The sequence below is a fragment of the Hibiscus syriacus genome, unplaced genomic scaffold (genome assembly GCF_006381635.1).
Source record: "Hibiscus syriacus cultivar Baekdansim isolate YM2019G1 unplaced genomic scaffold, ASM638163v2 tig00112758_pilon, whole genome shotgun sequence".
In the NCBI taxonomy this organism is placed as follows: domain Eukaryota; kingdom Viridiplantae; phylum Streptophyta; class Magnoliopsida; order Malvales; family Malvaceae; genus Hibiscus; species Hibiscus syriacus.
The window spans coordinates 299,196-321,674 of record NW_024063396.1 but is presented as its reverse complement, the minus strand read 5'-3'; the positions used below and the strand labels follow the sequence as shown (position 1 = coordinate 321,674).

The 22,479-nt window shown below is 33.8% G+C and overlaps 1 protein-coding gene and 1 pseudogene across 1 annotated transcript; one reads left to right on the top strand and one right to left on the bottom strand.

The window, feature by feature from the left end:
• The first annotated feature begins 2,454 nt into the window (after positions 1 to 2,454).
• LOC120183346 lies at positions 2,455 to 2,986 on the top strand. The gene has a single exon (XM_039188064.1). It carries the CDS (start codon positions 2,523 to 2,525, stop codon positions 2,958 to 2,960), a length of 438 nt encoding a protein of 145 aa, XP_039043995.1. The 5' UTR covers positions 2,455 to 2,522; the 3' UTR covers positions 2,961 to 2,986.
• An 845-nt stretch (positions 2,987 to 3,831) lies between these two features.
• On the bottom strand, positions 3,832 to 17,277 carry LOC120183318 (annotated as a pseudogene).
• Positions 17,278 to 22,479: the final 5,202 nt, after the last annotated feature.

The following is a 22,479-nucleotide window of genomic DNA, read 5'->3' as shown; positions in this document are numbered from 1 at the left end:
CCTGCTTAAAATACAAACATCGAATGAGATTTATGCACCGATGCATAGATAGTGCATCGAAGCACCAGTTAAGGGATGCATCGATACATGGTGTAGTGCATCAATGCATACCTTCATTAAAAGTTGGAAATATGTTTCTTATTAGCCTAAGGAGTGATAATTAAGAATATATTAATTAGTATACTGATTAGTATCAATGTATTACTATGTAGATATAGAACATATTTTCGTTCCGGAACAAACAAAGGATTAGGATCAAGTCAAAACAAGCAAGGCCAAGGTGAGTGCCACACTAGATAGAATTGTATGGAGATAAGACTTGCGATAAGTCTATCTCTTATAATTGAATTCATGATTTCATATTCATGTGCATGCATCCATATATATATATATATTGGATACAGTGATTTCATGCATAATTCATTTATGATTTAATATGATATTATATGAAAGAATAAAATTGTCAGAGAATCCTTCCAGGTATGTGAAATAAAAGAAATGATCATGTGAAGTGACTGATGTGTTTACATGGATAGCGATGAAAGAGATATGAAATGAGAAATGTATTTATAATTAAGTCCATGCTATATAATATGAGAGTTGTAGGTATAATTGGCATGCCAAGAGTCGAGGGATAATCAGTGGTCCTTCGGGACATAGTGGTTCTTCAGAACAATCAGTGGTCCTTCGGGACATAGTGGTCCTTCGGGACAAATATTCAGTGCCCCTTGAGGGAATTATACGAGTTGTGGTGACAACATAGTGCACAACCTCTATGTACTCACATACATTTGTTCTCAATAATATACATGGGCAATCCAAAAATCAATTAAAGTGGAATTATTATAAGAATATATGTTTTATATGTGAATGTTAATATCATATATGTTATAGTGAAGTAGATGTATGCAAATAAAGATGTCATGATCAGAAGTAATTGGCAAAGTAGGTATTTTGGTTGTGTATTAAGTGTTGACATGTAATAAGTGGTTAATTACGAATGCTCTGATCGATTTTGTATTTTGTGGTCTCTTTTATGTAAATTAATGTATTTGGTTTTAATGAAAATTAAAATTTATATGTTTTTCTTTAAGTGTCAAAGTTTGAAAAGTCAATGTGACACTTCGGACTCATATTCGGGTCGGATATAGGTTAAGGGTGTTACACTATTGGTAATGTAAGATTACTGGGAATGACATTCCCGGCTAATCAAACGAGAAAATGTAGATTTTATTCCCATAAAAATTTCACATTCTCCCAACCAAACACACCCTTAAGGCTCAAAGGACTTATTGCGTATAAATCGGCATTTATTCAGCTTAAACGTTAAAAGACAAAGAAAGTAGCGGTGAAAACTTTCCCGTGACGCTATTATTTAATACCACCTGTTTTCCGCACCCAGACAAATAAATCACTGCTTCACTTTTTTTTTTTGAAACACACTTTTGAAAAGCAATCCAAATCAATCCTTTTTATGAAACCAATATAGTTTTTAACAACCCTATTCGCGTTAATACGTGTTTAATTATACGATTTTTTTTTAAAAAAAAATCAACTTTTAGATAATTTTTGTTTATTATCTTTTCTTTTCTTTGTAATATAGTTATGAGTAGCTACGTAGGCAAGCTTTTAGGTTCGAGAACTTGAAATTTTAAAATTTTAAAAAGATAAAAATTATTTTTTAATAAAAATATAAAAAATTTTAAAATATATTATCATTTTAAATTTTAAATTTTTAGGAACGGATGAATTCATTGTTATTAATCAAATGTGTTTAGTTGTTTAGTGTTTAAAATCTAAGAAAAACGTAATCGTAAAATGTCTTTTTGTGATTGTATTATATATGTGTAAAAGTACATTCAGTTATATGTATTCTTTAAGTTTTAACTCAGAAGATATTAACTTTATTATATAATTTGAGATGGATGTTGTTTTTATATTTGACTAAATGATAATATATTTGAACAAAAATAAGAACGCGTACATAATCTTATGTTATAATAAAAAATTTAAAAAATCATGTTAAAAATTCAAGACATAAATAAAAATAAATTATAAAAAAATTTAGAATTTTTGGAATAAAATCATCGTTTTTTGTCTCTTGATTTTTCACTAAATAGAAAAAATCTAAATTATCTATATACTATGTATAATCCACGTGTTTTAATAAAGATAATGCATCATATTCTAAATGTCAATTAACCTTTTAATTGACATTGAATATTCAATCATTATGTTATAGTAATTAGTGCTTGAACTTATGAGCGTTAAAAATAATAACGATTCTTTTAACTAAGGAAGTAAGATTGTTCATCCGTATAATGTTTTAAAATTAAAAGGGTAAATGTAGAATTTGAATGATAAGTTGGAGACGCATTATTGTTTCAATATTTTTCCTAGAAAATGTATTATTATTTATTAATATTTATTTCGTACGTATTTATTGACCAACGAGTCAGTCACTCGGTAAATTATAACCGGCTATCTCTCACGATTTACACACAAGAAGCAGCTCTGCCTCAATGACGGCGTATCTGCAGTTGATCACCTCCGTCGTCGTCGTCGTTATCATTCGAGAATCAACGGCAAGGGAGCTACGCCCCTCAGATCACGGTCTGGAGTACCAAAGCCAACCGCCGACGGGTCTCAAGTCACAAGAGATGAGGTCCTTCTTCGGTTCAACGTCAAAGTCTTCCTCTACCTCATCATCAACGCCGTCAACGGTGGCGTTTCCGAAGGCCACGAATTCCAGCGACACCTCGTGGTGGCGGAGCGCAAACGATAACCGGCGGGGGAACAATCACCTGAGGCACGTGCTGCTGTTGGGGAGCTTGATCTGCGGCGTCACAGGTGTGGCATTGTTAGCTTCTTCTGCTTTTATTTATGTTATTAAAATTAGATCATCTTCTCCTTCAACTAACAACAACAATAACAATAGTTTAGTCACAATTAACAAATAGTTATGGTTCTATTATGTAATATAATATTTAGAAAGATTTTGATAGTTGAAATATTTAATAATTTGAAGTTATTAAATAATATTATATTTATAAATTATTTTTAGATTTTTTATCAATCTATTATGATTATAAGATAATATATGTTTTAAATATTTTTAATAATCTGATAAAGAAAATTTTTATTCTTCTTATAGTCTTTGATATTAAAACTTAAAGTCTCTGAAAATAATAATTATAATATTTATCGAGGTAATTTGATTCTTGCCATATTTAGATGTTTTCTTTTATAGTGAAATCGTTAAAAGTCGATTTAATTTGAATCGTCAGTGGGTGGATCTCATGATTCATAGATGTGGGGGACGTAAAGTGAAGTACAGCTCATTATTTCCATTTACCCACTTGCTTTTAGGTTTGGATCGAGACTAGATTTTTGGAATTTAAGAGTTCAAGTGATCAAAAGTAATTTGATATTTATACGAATTCAGCTTAAAATTTAAAAGTAAAATTGAGTCTAGTTTATATAAAACTTTGATATTTAAATCGACTTCCATTTTGAATTTCTTTTAACTCTGACTTGATTTAATTTTGAAAGCCCCATGCATTTCTTTAGCAATATGACATAATCTTGGATACAGTTTTTTCGTAAAATTGTTCATCACCCCACCGATAATGTTGTTAATGGTGATGTTTTCTATGAGTGCATCGTTATTGAATTTCCACCAGTTTTCCGATCTACATATTCCCGATCATTTTTGGGTCTCCTTATGTGCTGAGCTGCTAATATCAAGGATTGGATAATGATTGTGATAGAAAAAATATATAAACACGATACAAGTACATGAATTTTGGGAAATAATTGCCGATACGATAAAAGAATAAATGATATAAATCAAACTTACTGGTCAAGAGGCAACCATTCTACGTCTAGATAAATTTCTCCACTCTCAACATTTTGGAGCTTCAGTTGCACATACTGTTTCACCTTCCCATCGACAATGTTAATGATGCTGTCCTCTATAAGCCCATTGTCCTCGGTTTTCAACCACTTCCCTATCTGCATATTCTCAAACATTTCTGGGTCTCCGTATGCCATTGCCGCGGATATCAAGGGATGGATATCGATCGAGGCGTCTCCCATTATGTCATCGGCTGAGAACGTGTCGTGATCATATACTTCCTACAACGTACGAATTCATCGGGTCAGACCAGCGTATCATGATCATGCTTGAGATGACAACGGAACCTCATATAAACAGTAACTGAATAATCATGCATGGCTGTTGATCTCTATGCTAAACTTATCCAAACATAAGGATATGATTCTTTTGGAAACACTCCGAATATACGAGCTGCTTACCAATTTCAGAGGCCCATAATTGCTAGGAACAGATAGCATGAGGTCCTCGTTCCATATCGGATTCATGCTGCTGGGTACGACGCTTGTTTGTATAGTCTGATAAGATCAAATGACCAATGTTTATCGCTAGTAAAATAGTACCGTTACACTCATGTCCGACACATGGATACGAGGAAATGATCTTCCAACCCAATATACATGGATACGAGGAAATGTTCTTCCCAATATACATATATGTATGTATTTGACATGCACATCCAAATCCCAGAAACATAGAAAATATAAGCGACGAACCTGTTGCCCGAGAGTCAAGACAACATAAGGATCTCTTGTCATCATATCCCGGATGGCTAAATTCGGCCCCTCAACACCGTGACCTTCAATAAACCGATAAATTCCACCATGCCTTCCTGTTACCTCGTCAAAGGGATTCAAATTGATTAAATTTATCACCGTATACCCAATCAAATGGATTTAAGTTTAATAAACCAAAACGAATCCATATGGTTGGAATCAATTTTCAGTTTCACTGTTTTTGGCCAAGAAATCATTAGTTCCGTGATCTTTCTTTTGGTTCTGAGAAAATGAAGCAGACTGAGAGACACAGAGATCAAATGAATTTACCTGTTCCGGAATTAATGGGAAACTATCCATAAACTTTGATGAAAAGATCGATTTAAATGAAGAGTTAGAAGAAGTCTTCCCCGAAGAGATCCGGAAGCTCGGTTTCGAGAATTCTTGATCTTCGTACTTGGACCTGAAGAAGGATAACAAATAAGTAATTATAATAACAAAACCTACAAGGTTTAGAACACATAACTCTTTAGTTTTCCTTAATTTTCTTTGTTAGGCATGCAGGACTAGTAGTATAGAGATATGATCCTCCAAACAGAGCAGGACAAAGTCATACTTGATGAATTTATTCCTCTCCTCAACACTAGCATTTGGACCCGGCTTCGAATAAACTTCGGGTATATGGCCCTCGTAGATTGCATTAGCCGCTGAATTTCCTCCGACTTCAGACACCGCATCAATTTGCTCAATCGTCCATTCATCCAATGTCACTGACATAACCTGAAATCCTCACAAAAGGTAAACAAAAGCCAAAGAAAGAGTCATGTTTTGTTGGGTTTTTCAGTTCTCGGTTTCGGCCAATTCATCTATTATCCGACTTTCTTTTTCCTGTTTCGGGCTTTTTATCTGTTCTTCTGACTGCTCCTATCCGGTTATTTAACAGCATAATATATACAACAATAGATTAGATATGGCCTAAAGTAGTCACCTTGGAGACGTGCGTACCCAGGCTTTTGTGCACGTCGCAACATTTCCCGCATATGAAGACTCCGATATTTGTCGATCTGAAAAGTACAATCCGAGTATTACCTACTGAATCAACAAACAACTTTACATACAAGAAAATGCTTGTTATAATGTTGTAATTCTAAAACTTACGCCCATTTCGGATCCGGAGCACTACAATCCGCACAAATGCGGTTATCGCTTTGATTCAACAAGTTCCTCAATCTTCTATTATGGGCTGCAAAACGGCCATTTTCTACAAACTTCAGTACACAATTTACATTAAGAGGACATGATTATGACTGATGATTCGCTGGTATGTTACTTGGATTCCGATGAACTGTAGGGAATGAATACGTATCTGAGGCAGATATTCGTATCCGAAAAAAATACGCATTTGAATATTTCAAGAAAAACGAACGATTTTCAACGGAATTCTCTGTGCATGATGCACATCCAATATGTAAAACTTCCACAAATGAAATACTGTAAATTGCAAAACTTGTTATTTTACAAATTATTCGAACATCCGGAAGACGGAGAAAATGATTATGATCTATAATTTTGAGGTATGTTTCTCAGATTCAGGTGCGAGTGTTGATGAAATGTTGAAGCATACCTGAGGAAACCTTTGTAAATTGAGCGCTCATCGCTTTGAAGCCAACACAAAATCATCCAACAAACAATGCTTGAGCAAAAACTGAGAAAGAAGACGACAAACAAACAAAATCCAATAAACATCAGCTAAATCAAAAGGCGAAACATCCACTAAATATGAAGATCAAATTCCTTTTCTTCTGTGTTTGTATGAATCTGTAATAATACTATAAGAACAATTAAATCAATAATTTTCAAACAGAAAATTAAGAAAAAAGAAATTTAAATGAAAGATCTGAAAAGTGGTATTTGATAATTCACCGCAGAGTTCGAATTCAAATCCAAAGATGTCCAGGGAGAGATTTGGATGAATAGAGAAAAATAAAGTGAAACAGAAAGAATGGAATAGGGATGAATGCATGCTGCTTCTTCTTCTTCTTCTAATTATTTTTCTACAACTAATGCACCATTCTTTTAGTATAATTCACCATTATTTCCCTTTATTTCCATTATTTCCCGTTATCAATAATGATAATCTTTAGTTAATTTTTCTTTCTTAATTAGGGATGGATACGATAATGAATGGATTGATTTCGATCTCGACATAAAAAAAGAGTTAAAGGTTTATATTTGATTTTGATCTATTTTAATATTTGGTGCTATTTCACTTTATCCGATTCAATAAGAATAATTTTTTTATTTCTTTTATATATATTAAGATAAACAGATAATTATATATATATATATAGTAATTATCCTGACATGTGTATAAATGAACATTATAACAAATGAATGTGTATATGTTTTAATTTTTTTTAAATAAAAAGCATCATTAAAAACCCCTTCTAAACCTAAATGGAGAAAAAAGTACCCGAATTCATTAACTATTGATAGCGTCATTTACAACAACATCATTTAAACATAAGGGATAATCAAATTGAAACCGGACAGTCGAAGAAGAGGAAGAAGCAAGATTTGCTAACATGTGAGCAGCGACATTGGCCGAACGTCGTATTGAGCGGATGGTGTACGATGGGTTTAAGTTTAAAGTCAGGCGAGCTTCAGCTAATATAAATCGAAGAACAGACATATCGGATTGATTATTCAATAGTTGCTCAAACACATTAGCCGCATCACTTTCGACAATAACCTGAGTGTACCTCGTCTCCGTTGCAAACTGAAGACCAAAACGAATGGCCTGAGCTTCAGCTAAGCTGGCATTACGGGGACCATCAAAACAGCTGGCCCTACCAGACAAGACGACACCATCAGCATCACGTAGAATGGCTCCCACAGCCAAAGCTCCATTATGCAAAGGACAAGCACCATCAACATTTAGCTTTACAAAACCAGGTGGAGGCCTTATCCAGCAGTCAGAGTGATCACGAGTTGCAGGGATAGCATCATTCATCGATAAAATAGGATTTGCCCGATTATACGCCAGCTGCATGGCTCGACTGGAAGCCACCAAATGCCAGTTCGGCAGCATCCGATTTTCATGCACCGCATGTTTCGTCGAAACCAAAGCTGGGAGAGAAGCACCATGAAAACAGTGAAAGTTGGAGTATCAAGTAGACCCTGAAGCGATTCCAACCATGATCCGCAAGAGGTGAACATACCCGTAGAGACAAAAGATGGAAAACCAGCCAGAGCAAAAATAGATGTAACCTCTGGACAATCCCTTAATGCATGTAAGACTGATTCTTCCGCCACACCACAGAGAGGACAGGTACCATCTGAAACTCCCGCCAAATACAACCTTCGTCCGACCAAAAGAGCCCCATGAGCCGCTCGCCATCCAAACAATCAGGCACGAGGTAAGGTACGAAGCCGGGAAAGAGAAAGCCATAGTTTCGTCATTTGTAATCGGTGTGTAATTCCCTGAAAATTTGACTAGTGACTAAAATGTAATTTTTTATAAACACAATGATTTTATAAATTTTTTCATAAAAAAGTATGTCTGTTGCTCAAAATTATACTAGTTCAGTAATGAGAAAAGTTAATACATACTTACACCACTGTGAGTATGTACATAATTTTGTCAAATAATTTGATATGATATTTCATTATACAAATCATTCATATAGCATGAATAAAATAAAAAATAGCAATTATCTCATACTTACAATGGTCTAAGTATACACATATCACAATATTTTGATACCTAAAAAAAGTTAACACATACTTACACCAGTATAAGTATGTAAATAATTTTTTCAAATAATTTGATATGATATTTCGTTATACAACTTATACATGTAGGATGAATAAAAAAAGTTAGCAATTAACACATTCTTACATAGGTGTAAGTATGTACATCTCCCATAGGTGTAAGTATGTACATCTCCCAAAATATGATCACAAAATCTCATAAGGAAGCACCTTAGGATTCATAAGTTCATAACCTAGACCCATTAGGCCTGGAGCCCACCAAGGGTCGCCTTAGGTCCACAAGAAATTATCAGCCTGATTTGAAGTTAACTTGCAGAACTCTATGTCACATCCTATATAGTACCACAATAAAACAGTTTCAGGTAGTAAATAGTAGTATCATACATGTTTATATTTCTCAGTAAAATCGTAATCATAGGACATATATCAGGTAAACATAGTTTGAAAATCAATAAATCATAGATTATAATTTCCATCAAATAATTCTTTTATAAATCAGAACAAATAAAATAGTAATGCTTTAGAGCATATAAAATAGTCATACATTATACGAGGAGCACACTAGAAGATCTAGTTATTTTTTCAAAGGGACTTGAAAGTTATTATATTAGGAAAGGAAAACATCAATTTTTTGTAGATTGATCGAATTTCATAAATGAGGTCCATGTTAAATGGGTTCGATTACTAGAAAATCTAATCAACATTTTAGAAATTAAGGATTCATAACCATTTAGGATTTGAGTGTATCATGAATGTATTTAGGGACCATTACTTCATAACTATTTAAGATTCAGATGTAACAACAGTGATTCCATTACTTGAGCTATCAAGGGTAATTTGGACATTTTAACTCCTAAAGAATTCTTAATAATTTAACCCAATAAGGATAAAATGATGATTTGTAGTACTCATGGTTAAAATCGAATTACCAGGATTTCAAGTTAAATTGAACCAATCAGATTCCAACACTACGATACTTGTCAATCATTCAGAACGAGATCCTTCACGAATATTCACTTCTTAATGCTGACTACACTAGTTGAATTGTTCGCCTTTAGAATCATCATCGAATAAATCTTTGAGAGACGAATAAGTATTATAGCGGTATTTATTTTATTGTTGTATTACAACATTATCAAAAATAACTTATATGCTTGGGTCGTGCTCCATAATCTCTAGAGGCAATACAATATTTAGGTTCACCAGTAACTTTAGAATTTATCTAAGGGTATTCACTTTGTCCAAATCGTGAGGGTATTTGAGTCATTACAATACTCGAGGTTATTTTAAATATTTTGAAGCTCAAGGGTATTTCAGTCATTTCATTGGTCTAATCTTATGCATTATTTCCAATAATTTAATCTTGATGTATTTATTCAAGAATAGAAAATTCTAAATCTTTTGTCATCTCGTAAGTTAAAATCTATTATAAATATTTTTCTAAACAAAACAAGTATTTAACAAGTGAATCATTAGTTTTATCAGATGGGTATTTTTGTCATTTCTCGTCGTAATTTTCTAGCATTAAACATCTCCACAAAAACAACCAGAGTTGAGGATTTCAATGTTAACTAATTCATTAATTAATCATTGATTTTAGGATTTTCTATTGGTCATCTGATTTCTTATCGGGTCATCCAAATCTTACTCGATTTACTAATAATTTATCATAATCAGATTGAGTTTAAAATAATCAACAATAATCACAAGTCCAAACATAAGTATTCATGTATTTACCAAATTACCAATAAGTCTATAAAGCATACAAATAGTAGTAAGGTGTTATCTCGATTTTTTAGTTATATCGGTCGACCTTTCTTATTCCATTCGATCGCTCTTGAAATTGAATTCAATGTTCCATAACATTTCAGATACATAGTAAAACAAATCTCATGGGAAATAAAACTTAATCGGGAACAACAAATCGAATCAAAAAATAAAATACTAAAAAATAACTTATTAAATTTGAATTTGGTGAAATGAACCCAAAACGAACTCATGACATCGAAAACCCAAAATATGACCCTTTTTTTAAATAAAAAAGTCAACTTTTGGTCAAAGACAATCTAAAAGGCTAACGGTAAATCGAGTCAACAAATCATGTCACTAGTCAAAGTTGGTCCAGGTTGGGCTTGGTTTGATTTGATTTAGTTATAGGCCTAGCAGGCCAGTTTAGTTTTCGGACTCAAACAAGGGTTCAATAATTTTGGGTCACATACACAGACAAACACTTTAGCCCAAAACCAAACCTTTCTCACATATTTTGAATTGGTGTTTTTTAGACCCTCAACTAAAGGCGACGTGACAGGGACGATTAACCGAAATAGGGATGGCAATGACAGTGCAACTGACGGTGATATGGTTATCTCACGGTTACCTACAGTAAATCGACAGAGGGACGGGGCGACGGTGAAGGAAAAGCTTTCGAATGATCATCCCTCTGTTTGTTGCGAACGACGGACGAGACGAATATCCAAAGGGTGGGTTTTGGTTAAATAATTTTTAGGGTTTAAAAAAGTAACTGAATGGGTTAAATAAAATAAGGATTGCAATCTTGTCACTAATAGCGCCTTAGCCTAGTTGGTAGAGGCATGGACATCCCATTCCTCACATGTCACAATTTTAATCCATTTGAACTACAATTTTAACATTTTTTTCCCAACAGAAATACAAACCTTCCAAGTAAGTTGAGTAAATTACATATAAGGTCATTGAACCATACAAAGTTTCACCTTTATCTTCTAACTCCAACATGTTTTTAACTTAGTCCTTACATTCCATAAATTCTCTTTAAAATAAAATGTCTTGCAATTTACTCCCTCTTGTTTCTAGCCTCAAAACGGGATGTTACAAGATCAATGCTGATGTAGGTATTATTTCAATTTTAACAGATGTCAATGAAAGCAAAGAAAAGCTCCATTCTCCATTACAATGTTATGTCTGTCACATGGATAGATTTAGGTAAGGACGAGTGGAGAAGATCGTTATCTGTAAAATTAAAATTATTATATATTTTAAATTTTTTATGTATTTTTATTGAAAAATTATTTTCATCTTATTAGAATTTTATAAATTTAAATTCATCTCTTAAAGCTTTATAAATTTAAATTCAATTCCCTAACATAAAATCATACTGGATTATGTTGATACACGGAGTCCACCAGCACTTATTGAAACTGTCAGGTATCGCCCTATGTATTGTTTGTGTTTGTTGAGTTCATATAAATAGCAGTAGATGTCAAATTTCGAGTAAATTAAACATTATGAATGAAATGACAGGCGGTGGAAGTATGGAATTAAAACCCCACTGACTTCAGAGTTTCCTTTCTGCTGCCCTTTTCAAAGGTTTTGACAAATGAAATTCACATCACTGCTAATCATAGCAAGTTTTATGTATGACTTTTTAATCTTCAATTTTTTAATTAATTAACACATGTTTAAGTGTTTTCAATATATATAGATGGACCTAGGTAGGATAGATGGGAGCAATCGCCTCCAAGAATTTAAAATCATAATATATTTTAAAATTTTTATGTATTTTTTATAAGTCTGAGTTCGTCTCTATTAAAATTTTATAAGTTTAAGTTCATCCTTTAAACATAAAATCATGTGTCTGTCTATATATATATATACAAGGCCTATCATCCCTTGAAGAAAAACAAATCGATTTGTCAAAAAATATTGTTGGTTTAATTCAATACTTTAAATTATTACAAAAATATATACTAAAAATTATATCATTAAATCAAATACAATTATAATTTGTAAATCTTAGACACATAACATCTTATTCAGGTGAATATAATTAATTAAAGATATAAAAGATATTTAAAATTTATAAAAATTAAAAATCGAACCGTTGGTTTGATCGTTTATTTTGAAGAAAAAAAAGGTAATTTGGTTTGAGTTGTGACTCAGCGCATGGAAAAGAAGGCCTTTGCATCTCTATCATGCATATTGCATACCACCAACCAACCTCACATCATACGCATAGAAAGAAACAAATTTAAAATTAGTATAAAAATAGGGAAAGAATAGAAAGTGAAAATGTAAAACAGAAGCAAAGGCAGATCAAAGTGAGAAATGGTGCAATGGTGGGGTCCAATTTGTTAATTGTTCGCTTACTATTCTGCCCTTTTGCGGGTATTGCGAGTAGGGATGGCAAACGGGCGGGTCGGGTGCGGATACCCCTTCCTCCATCCCCATACCCACCTAATATTTTTCAATCCACCACCCGCCCACCACCCATGATGGGTACAAATTTTCAAATCCACACCCGCCCACGCAGGTACATTTTTAAATCAATCCTCACACCCACTACCCATTAGCGACATACCCATCTAGACCCACCTGAAAGCAAACTAATGGGATGTTGGAGTTGGTTCCCAGACAGTTCATGATGGGGTAGCAGCGCATGCTTCAATTTGTCAGAGGAGTGGCTCTACGAATGTTATGGAGACAGATTGTAGGGAGCATGTAGTCGCAGAGCTGGATTGTTGAGTTGCTTTCGATGTTAATGCTTATAGTGCGCCTAATATGGGTTTTGAGGGGCTAAAGAACATGGAAACTGTTGCTTTTGATGTTAATGCTTATAGTACGGCTAATTTGTGTTTGGATGGGCAGCATGGGATAAAGAACATGGAAAGTGACGTGGTTAGTGGGATTATGGTTTTAATCAAAGAGCCGGATATTTTCCTAATTAAAGACCAGATTAAAAACTAAATATCCTTAATATTTGGTTAAATTATATGTTATACATTATACAATATTAAAATTTATAAATTAGTCTCTAAAATTACAACTAAATTCATAATGGTCCAAAATTTAATAGATATTTAGCTGGGCGGGCGGATGTGGGGCGGGCGGATGCGGGGCGGGTAATGTCTCAAACCCATTACCCGCCTACCACCCACGACGGGTACCACTTTATAAATCCACACCCGCCCACTACCCGCTAAAATTATACCAATCCCCGCTCCAATTGGAGCGTATACGGTGCGGAATCCATGAAACTGTACCCGTTTGCCATCCCTGAAACTGTACCCGTTTGCCATCCCTAATTGCGAGACGCCATGCTATATTTTTCATTTATATAATAATATTGAATTGTTCTAAATAAATGTAATCTCATTTATAAAATACTTTTTCATCTCTAATATATACAATAATAATATTAAAAATAAAACTTTTGTGTGCAGTATAGTTAGGGATATTCCCATGTTCCATTTTTATCATTCATTGCATACATGCACAAATGTATGATTGGAAAGACGAATTTAAACTTATAAAATTTTAAAAGTAAAATTCAGATTTTTAACATAAAATACATAAAAAAAATCTAAAATATATTGTAATTTTAAATTTTTATAACACAATCCCTAAGTCTATCCTTGATTACACATACATTCACACGTCGTGCCATAAATAAATTCCTACATACATGTATGGCATAAATCATACACATGCATGCATGCATGTAACAACCAGACAAATGCATTGATGTCGTGAAAAATAATATTAGTTGAAAATATAGAAAGATTATCAGCTTTTTTTCTGTTTTAATATTTACATTTTTTAGATTTTAAAATCATATGTGTGTTTTATTTTATTTTATTTTAACATTCATCATTAAAAACTTAATGGACGAATTGACGGGGCATAACTCTAATGGATGGATGATCAATCCGAATGGTGAACTAATAGTCAACCATCATAATCTAGTTTTAGGCTAATTAGACAGTTGACACTGGAGATCGGAGGATAAAAAAGTTGAAGGGTACATTATCGATTTGGGGAGGTTGAGGTATTTTTCGATGAATTTGAGGTCGAAATCTAGTTCAAGGGGTTAAAAAGGTGCGTGTTGAAAAGTTTGGATTTCATCGGCCGATGGATGCAATGATCGCTGACTGTAGACATGACGGCCGGCGAACCTGTCCGTTAAGTTTTTAACGATTGAGTACTAAAATGAAACAGAAACTAAACATTATATATGATTTAAAAAAATTAAAAACTTAGATACTAAACAAATCAAAAATTATAATATATATATATAATACTTCAAATATAAAAAACAGTATTTTTTCCCTTTTCGTTACAGGAAATTAAAATAAAAATAAATTATGCAAGTAATTAGTTAATCAATAACTTCAGAAGAAAAAGAAAATAAAAAAAAGCTTAATCAATAGCAAACTGCAGGCTCCATAGTGCAGAGCTGGCCCTTTGATCTTTCATTAGACATTGTCTGTTTGTTTCTTTTCTGTTTGCTTTATCTGTCAAATAATACTCCATACTTACGAAATTATCATGTAGATACTTTTTTCGTTTATATGATAAATAATTATATAAATAAAAATATACTTAGAATAATATTTATAGCATTATTATTTTGATGTAGTGTTGAGATTTTAGATTTTTTTACTAAAAGCACAGCAAAGCTCTTTACCTTCTTAGTTTCTTTCTATGTTTCTCTTTGAATTTCTGTGGGCATCAATGGCATGGTTTATTTCCCCAAAAAATGGCTTTTTTGTCGGTTTTTGTTTCATTTTAGGCTTAATTCTCAAATAAGTACCTAAACTATTTCTTTTGTGCCAAATAAGTGCTTATTGTTTTTTTCCCATCCGGGTGCTTAATGTTACAAACGTTACTTTTTTAGGTGCCCAGGTCATCAACGCCGTTAGTTTTTTCCGTTAAGTGAAACATGTCAAAACTTGGTAATTTTGAAAATTTTATATAAAATTTTCAAAAATAAAATTATATATATATTTTTTAAAAAACATAAAATTTGAAATAACCCCAAACTTTAAAAACTTTTATTTCAACCCCTAAACCCACATTTATCGCCGCCCTTTACTGTCGAAGAAGCTCCACTTGACCTCCCCTCCCCTGGCGACCATAACCCCTATGAAATCGTGACCGGTTGACGATCAATCGACCATAAATAAACGTTTTAAATCTCACAAACCCTAGGATGAAAATCGTGATCCCATGCAATTTCGACGGTAAATCGACGACAACTACAATGACATATAACTAGGATGATATCAATGACTATGTCGGCGACAACGGTGGTGGCCGGAGAAGGCATTGACATCAGATTAAGATTAGGATTTAGTATTTGAGGTTGTTTTATAATATAAGAAAAGTTAGTTTTTTATAAACATAATAATATTTTAATATCTTTTATAAAAAATAAATTTCAAAATTACCAAGTGTTGGCACGTGGTATTTAACTAGGAAAACTAACGGTGTTGATGACATGAACACTTAAAAAACGTTTGTAATGTTAAACATAAGGATAGGTAAAAAAATCGTAAGCATTTATTTAATAAAAAGAGAAATAACTTCAGTGACCGAAAATGCCTTATAATATACGATTTTAACCAACTTTGTTTGGATTTGAGAAAATGACCAACAAATTCGCAACACGAACTCCAATTTCGCAACTCATTTTCCAAATTCGCAACGCGAATATGTAAATCGCAACATGAATCTGTAAATCGCAACGCGAATCTGTAAATCGCAACACATAAGTCAATTTCGCAAAGCGATTTCCAAATTCGCAACACTAAAATTCAAATTCACAACTCGATTTCTGAATTCGCAACGCGAATTTGGAAAATCGCAACTCGATTTTTGAAATCGCAACTCGATTTTCGAATTCGCAACACGAATTTTAATTTTGCAACATGTTTTATTTTCGCAACACAAATGTTTTGGCTATATAACTACGCAGCAGCAGCAACTCATAACCTAAATCCCTAAATCGCAACTCATTCTATCTCCATCTATCACTCTCTTCGGCGACATCTGTTCCTATATCCAACGACATCCTTCCTCATCTCTAATTTTTTTTACATAATTTTATTTCTATATAATTTTTCAATGATTTATCTCCCAAATTATCAACTATCAACTTAATAAAGGTATGTTCTTCTCTAAGTTAGTGATGATATGTAGTTTATAGCTCGTTTGTTTAGTAAATTAATTTACAATTTGTAGAATGAAATCATCTAATGTTGATCATGTTTGGATATATTTGTGTTTTGGAGGGTCATGAGAGAATGTTCATGGTGTTTTACAATATATGCCTTTACCCATGAATCTTCAACTAAAACTGTCATTAAAAAAGTTAACTTATGAAACTCTAATGTTACGTGTTGCAAAGAAATTGAATTTAGAGCCTCTAAGTGGATTTAGGCTATCTTATCAGAGAAAAGACAAAGTTTATTTGTTAACCGAGAATGAAGATGTTGAACGATTCATTGTTTACATTAGTGTTTCGCAAGAAGATGATGTTACATTGTATGTTGTTGAACCTAGAAGTAGTGAAGTTAGGTCAGTAGCGGGTAGTAATCAACTAAGTTCTTCAACCTCAGTTTATGGTGCTCACAATGTACAACTTTGTTATCAACCTCAAAATTTAATAATTCCACCACAATTTCATCACCAAGAAAATTTTGTTTCACCACATTTCCAATACCAAACACAATATCAAAACCCACAACCTTTTCTTAATCCAAATCCCAATAAACTTTCAGCACCAAATTCCGGTTTTCGTATTGACCAATTAGACGATTATGAGCCAACAGAAAAAATTATGAGTACTAGTCATTATTCGAAATTTGATCTTGGTCAATACCTGGACTTTGATCTTGGTCAATACTCAGATTTTGATGATGTTTCAGAAGAAGAAACATACCATACGTGTATGATTTTGATATTGGCCAATACCCGAATTTTGATGATGAAACAGCCGCTGCCGAGGAAGATGTTGATGATAATAAGGAGGAAGTTACGATTGTGAATGAACATGTTGAACATCCATTATATAATTCATATAACCCTGAAAAAGAAAAAGAATAAGAAGAAGTCCCCGAAGAAAAAAAGAAGAAGAAAATGCCATGGGAGTATAACTGGAATATGCCAGAATTACTTCAGATACCAGAAGAAGAGTTGGTAAAGATAGTAGTTGATTGTTACACAAAAGTTATTCGTATCAAGTAGTTGATTGTTACACAAAAGTTATTCGTATCAAGTAGTTGATTGTTACAACAAATTATCTAGGTACTTAACCAAACATTTTCAAACCAACAAAGAGTATATATGTTAACAACACTTGCTCAAACTTACCAATTTATGTTGTTTATGCACACTTTCAGCACGCGGATGCAGGTAGACAACGTCTCGCATATATCGCTCTAGCCATAAAATGCCAAAATCACAACCCTACTGCACCTCTATCTCTATCTGTGGGAGGTAGAAACTGTTTACTTCCTGTCGTCAAACGTTCCAACCACATGCATACGAGAGGACCACAATCCCCTCTGGCTCCATCCGTTTGTTGTGGCGCTGTCTCGTCTATGATCATTGTAACTTTGAACTTTTTTGGTTTCTTATTTCCAGAATTAGTCCAATAATCAATCGCATCCAAGTATTTAGCCAAATGAGCGCTCCATCCCTTACAAATAATATCTCTCATATCAAACAATGATATGTAATTCAACAATGATATACTATCGTCTTCAGAGATAAGCTAAACACCCTTAAAATATTCAAAAATAAATACTAACCTTATCGACCTCCCACCACGCATGATAAAGTTTAGCTTTTCCATTACCCAACACATATGAAGCGTCTATCTGATCCTTCTAGTGAGCTACGTGAAAAGACGAAGGCATAATAGTCCATCACGTATTTTTTATTTTCTTCAATTTCCTTATTATCAGAAGACATGACATCCATGCATCAATATGTTGTTTTATAAAAAAATACATGTATTAGTGAATTTAATAAATTTTAAAAAAATTAATCAAAATGCAATATAAGAAGAATATAAGACTTACCCCCATTCAAAATAGCCATTGTCTTCAACCCCTAATAAAACAACCCACCAAGACCGAACAAGAAACAAATGTATATCATCGTCGAGTTTGCATATGTCAGCGTAACACCTATGACTCCGCTCGTGTAGATAAAAATCAATTGCGGTCTTAGCCCAAAGGGTATTATCCTTAATTGTGTCCGGTAGTGTTCTCCTCTCCACTTCAGATACTGGAATGGTACTACCGGTAACTGATACGAAAGCCAACTCGAATCCATCATATCGGGCACGTAAGGGGGTTTATCAATATGTCAACATAATATGCTATGTGAATCGGGCTCTTGAACGGTGGGAGGGGCCTCTTGAAAGATAGGGGGCCTCTTGAACGATGACAGGTGAATCATGCTTCTTCTTACGGAGTCTTGGACGTATTGGGGTGAAAGGAGACGTAATGGAACGTGCATGACGTCTGATGCGTGAACCCCGTCGTGCAAGAAATCTACCTTATCGGGCCACTAAAAATAAATTAATACATAAATCAGTAAATAAACAAATAAATAATACCGAAAAAAGGTTATTTGCATTTTTAGTATAATATTAAACAAACTTATCTCATTGCGTAGAGTATGAACCTCGTTCTGCAACGATGCAACAATCTCACGTAGAGCGGCTACCTCATCACGTAAAGTAGATACCTCACCACGTAAAGCACCATTGTCATTGCGTAAAACCTCTACCTCACCACGTAAAGACCGTACCTCATCATGCCATGCACAATTATCGTCACGTAAAGTACCGACCTCCTAACGCAAAGCACTGACCTCATCACGTAACTCCCCTAACTCATCCCGTGGAGGTGGAGAACAGGGAGATAAATGTCGTGGCATCTTTACCGGTCGCCTGTCATGAGGTGATGATGGAGAAGAGGCTCGATGATGTGATGGAATAGGTGATGGCTCTCGTTGTGGAGGTGTATAATCGGCTTGATCAAGTGATGGCTCTGAGTGTCGAGCTGTAGAATCGGCTCTATCAGGTGATGGCTCTCAAAGTGGGGGGTGCTCATCATCCGTGCCATAAAAAAAAAGCTTACTAGCTTGCCACCAATCAGTGGCAAGCTCAGCCTCTGTGTGTGTTTGCCTCTGTAATGGATAGTTGGTCTCCTAACAATATAAAAGCTCAAACAAAGTTAAACGTCTACTAGTAATAACTTGTTTATATATGGTAGTATTTGTGTTAACTTACATCATTCATCGTCGTATATGGTAGTAACTCTTCCCAATCCAACAGCCAGATCCTCCTCCAGGAGATAGCTGTAACACCCTCAACCCGTACCCAACCCGGATACGAGTCCGAGGTGTCACATTGACTTTTCAAACTTTGACTCTTGACGAAAAATCAAGGAAATTTAAAACTTTCATTAAAATAACATTATTACTTTACACAGGTTAACCAAAATAAAACAAAATTGATCAGAGCATTTGTAACATACACTATTCTTACATGCCAACCATATACACGTCAAAAGACATACTTTATCCGTTACTTCTGATCTGATCTTCTAGCAGTGCTGCTGTTCTTGCCACTCTATTTCCGCTCTTCCTGATTCTTGGTACCTACGTGTAAATCACTTACACGCTAAGTCATAGACTTAGTGAGACATATAAATATAATAATAATGCATTCAGTATGAATCTGAACATGTAATCTATCCATTCAATCCTGTCGTATACAATTCAATGTAAACAATAATAATATGATAACATATAACAATAACAATGTAATTACCTTTGATAACCTTTTATAGGCCCATGTACATTTTTGAGAACTCAAGGTATTCGAGTACATTGAGGTTGTGCACTATGTTGTCACCACAACTCGTATGGGTCCCACTAGGGGCTATGAAGTTTTGTCCCGAAGGACCTATGTATTGTATTTGTCCCGAAGGACCACTCCTTAAGAACCATATATATTCCAGTGGATCGAATCTGTCTCAAAAGACACTGTAAATATTCCAAAGGATACATATATGTCCCGAAGGACCACGTAGAACCCTCGACTCTTGGCATGCCAACTATACCTATAACTCTCATATCGTATACCATGTGCATTATTCTTATATTTCATATGTTCATGTATTCATGTCATTTCTCTTGTGATCATATAACTCATATCCTTTACCATGTCACATGTACATTTGAACTTATTCATATATATCATTTATCAACTCATATGAACATATATACTTTATGCATGTATCATAATAATTATCATGTATGCATGTTTATAACTATTGTGATATGAAAATCAACATAGGAATTAGACTTATCACAAGTCTTATTCCATGGTACCATACTTCTAATATATACTCACCTTAGTCTTACTTTGACTCGATTCTAATCCTTCAATTGTTCCGGAACGAGATTATGTTCTAAATCTACATAGTAATACATTGATACATATCAGTATACTAATTGATATATTATAAACTATCGTTCCTTAGGCTAAAAAGAAAGCTATTTCTAACTTTTAATGAAGGCATGCATCAATACATGGTGATCGATGCACTACACCATGTATCGATGCATCCCTTGACAGGTGCATCGATGCACTATCCATGCATCGGTGCATAAATCCTATTCGATGTTTGTATTTTAAGTAGGTGCATCGATGCACTCCTTATGCATCGATGCACTAATTGCATTTAATGTTCATTTATTTAAGAGTGCATCGATGCACATTGAAGATGCATCGATGCACACAACCCAGAAATGATACTTTGAGCACGAAAATCCCTTCTTTATTCTATCATCTCTTCATATTTCATCCCTTTTTCTATTCTTAACTCTTATACACCTATTTAAACTAATCTATACTCATTTATTTCATCTTAAACCCCAAAATCCTATCCTCCTTATGAGATTCAAGAATTATACAAACTTTGCAACATGATTTAATTCCACTTCTAACACTTCATATGTCTTAACTAGATTGATTACAAGTCAAATCCAACTTCCAATTCAAATTATCAACTCTATATCAAAATTTCATTCAATAACTCCAAATCTTTAATCTCTCCTAACTCTTTTATCTTTTGATTTTAAGATAACTTAAGTTTTCCTTAAGCTTAGTTATCATCTAACAATCAAAACCCAAACTTTAAATTAACAAATAATCAACAGATCAGAAAGCTTTCCTTTGCTTGGCTCTCTTTCACGTATAAAGAAAAAGAAGAAAAAAGAAAGCTCTAGAGAAATCTCTCATTTCCCACGTGTATATATCCATACCATATCCCATTTTTAATTCGTTTTTTGGTCAAATGACCCTTTTGCCCTTTAATACCTTTTATAATTACTAGCATCTTTAAGGTAATATTTCCAAATAAATCATTGAACTATTCAATTATCCTACTTTAATCACCAATTTATGAAACTTTACAATTTGGTCACTAACCCGCTATTGAGGATGTTATAATAGCCCTAGGAATATTATTTGAATTTTTTATTGCATATGTCCGCATGCTGGGAAAAGCCTCAAATATTCAAATCTACAAACAATATAATACACAAACATTAGTAATTGTTAAATAATTAATTATAATTTTGGAAACATTATATAGAAATTCTTACCTTAAAGGCCCAAATAAAGCCTAAAAAATGGGCATTTCGGTCCTCAAAGGCAGACAACAACTTTTTCCAGGTAGCTTTTCATAGATATGAACCCCACGGAAACACATTCTATGCATTTAGGTCATTTACCAATAATATTAGGTCCTCAGAAATAGGTTGTATGGCCTCCTTGCCTAAAAAACTGGCATGCAAAAGTAATAAAAGACATACTCGGACAACATCGAGGTCATCTATCCGAGTAAAACCATCTTTAACAAGTAATCTTTTCAAGTCGTCGACGTGTAAACTGGGCTTCGCCTTTGCCAGCTCAGGAAAAACCTGAGATAACCATGATGGGCGGGCGATATGACTAGTGTACCGACATACTTCATCGTGTTCGAAGCGTAGACTAGTGATTAAGAAAAACTCCTCTCGCCCAAAACAAGTATACGTCGGTGGAAAATGAAACCATATCTCTTCATCACCACGTTGTATCCTTTCGAGTAGATTGTTAGTCATGGTCTGAAGAAACAAATGGGTCAACATAGCATCTACACCTGGATGTTGTACTTTCAGCCATGGCCTGAAGCAAGTATCCTCAAACAATTTTCTTTGTACAGGTGTAAGTATTGACGCAATTGTAGTGGATAGGCTTAATTTATTCCTTAG

Bases quoted from the DNA above. Each gene is read 5' to 3' on its own strand.
- LOC120183346 (XM_039188064.1), top strand. From the start codon at position 2,523: ATGACGGCGTATCTGCAGTTGATCACCTCCGTCGTCGTCGTCGTTATC.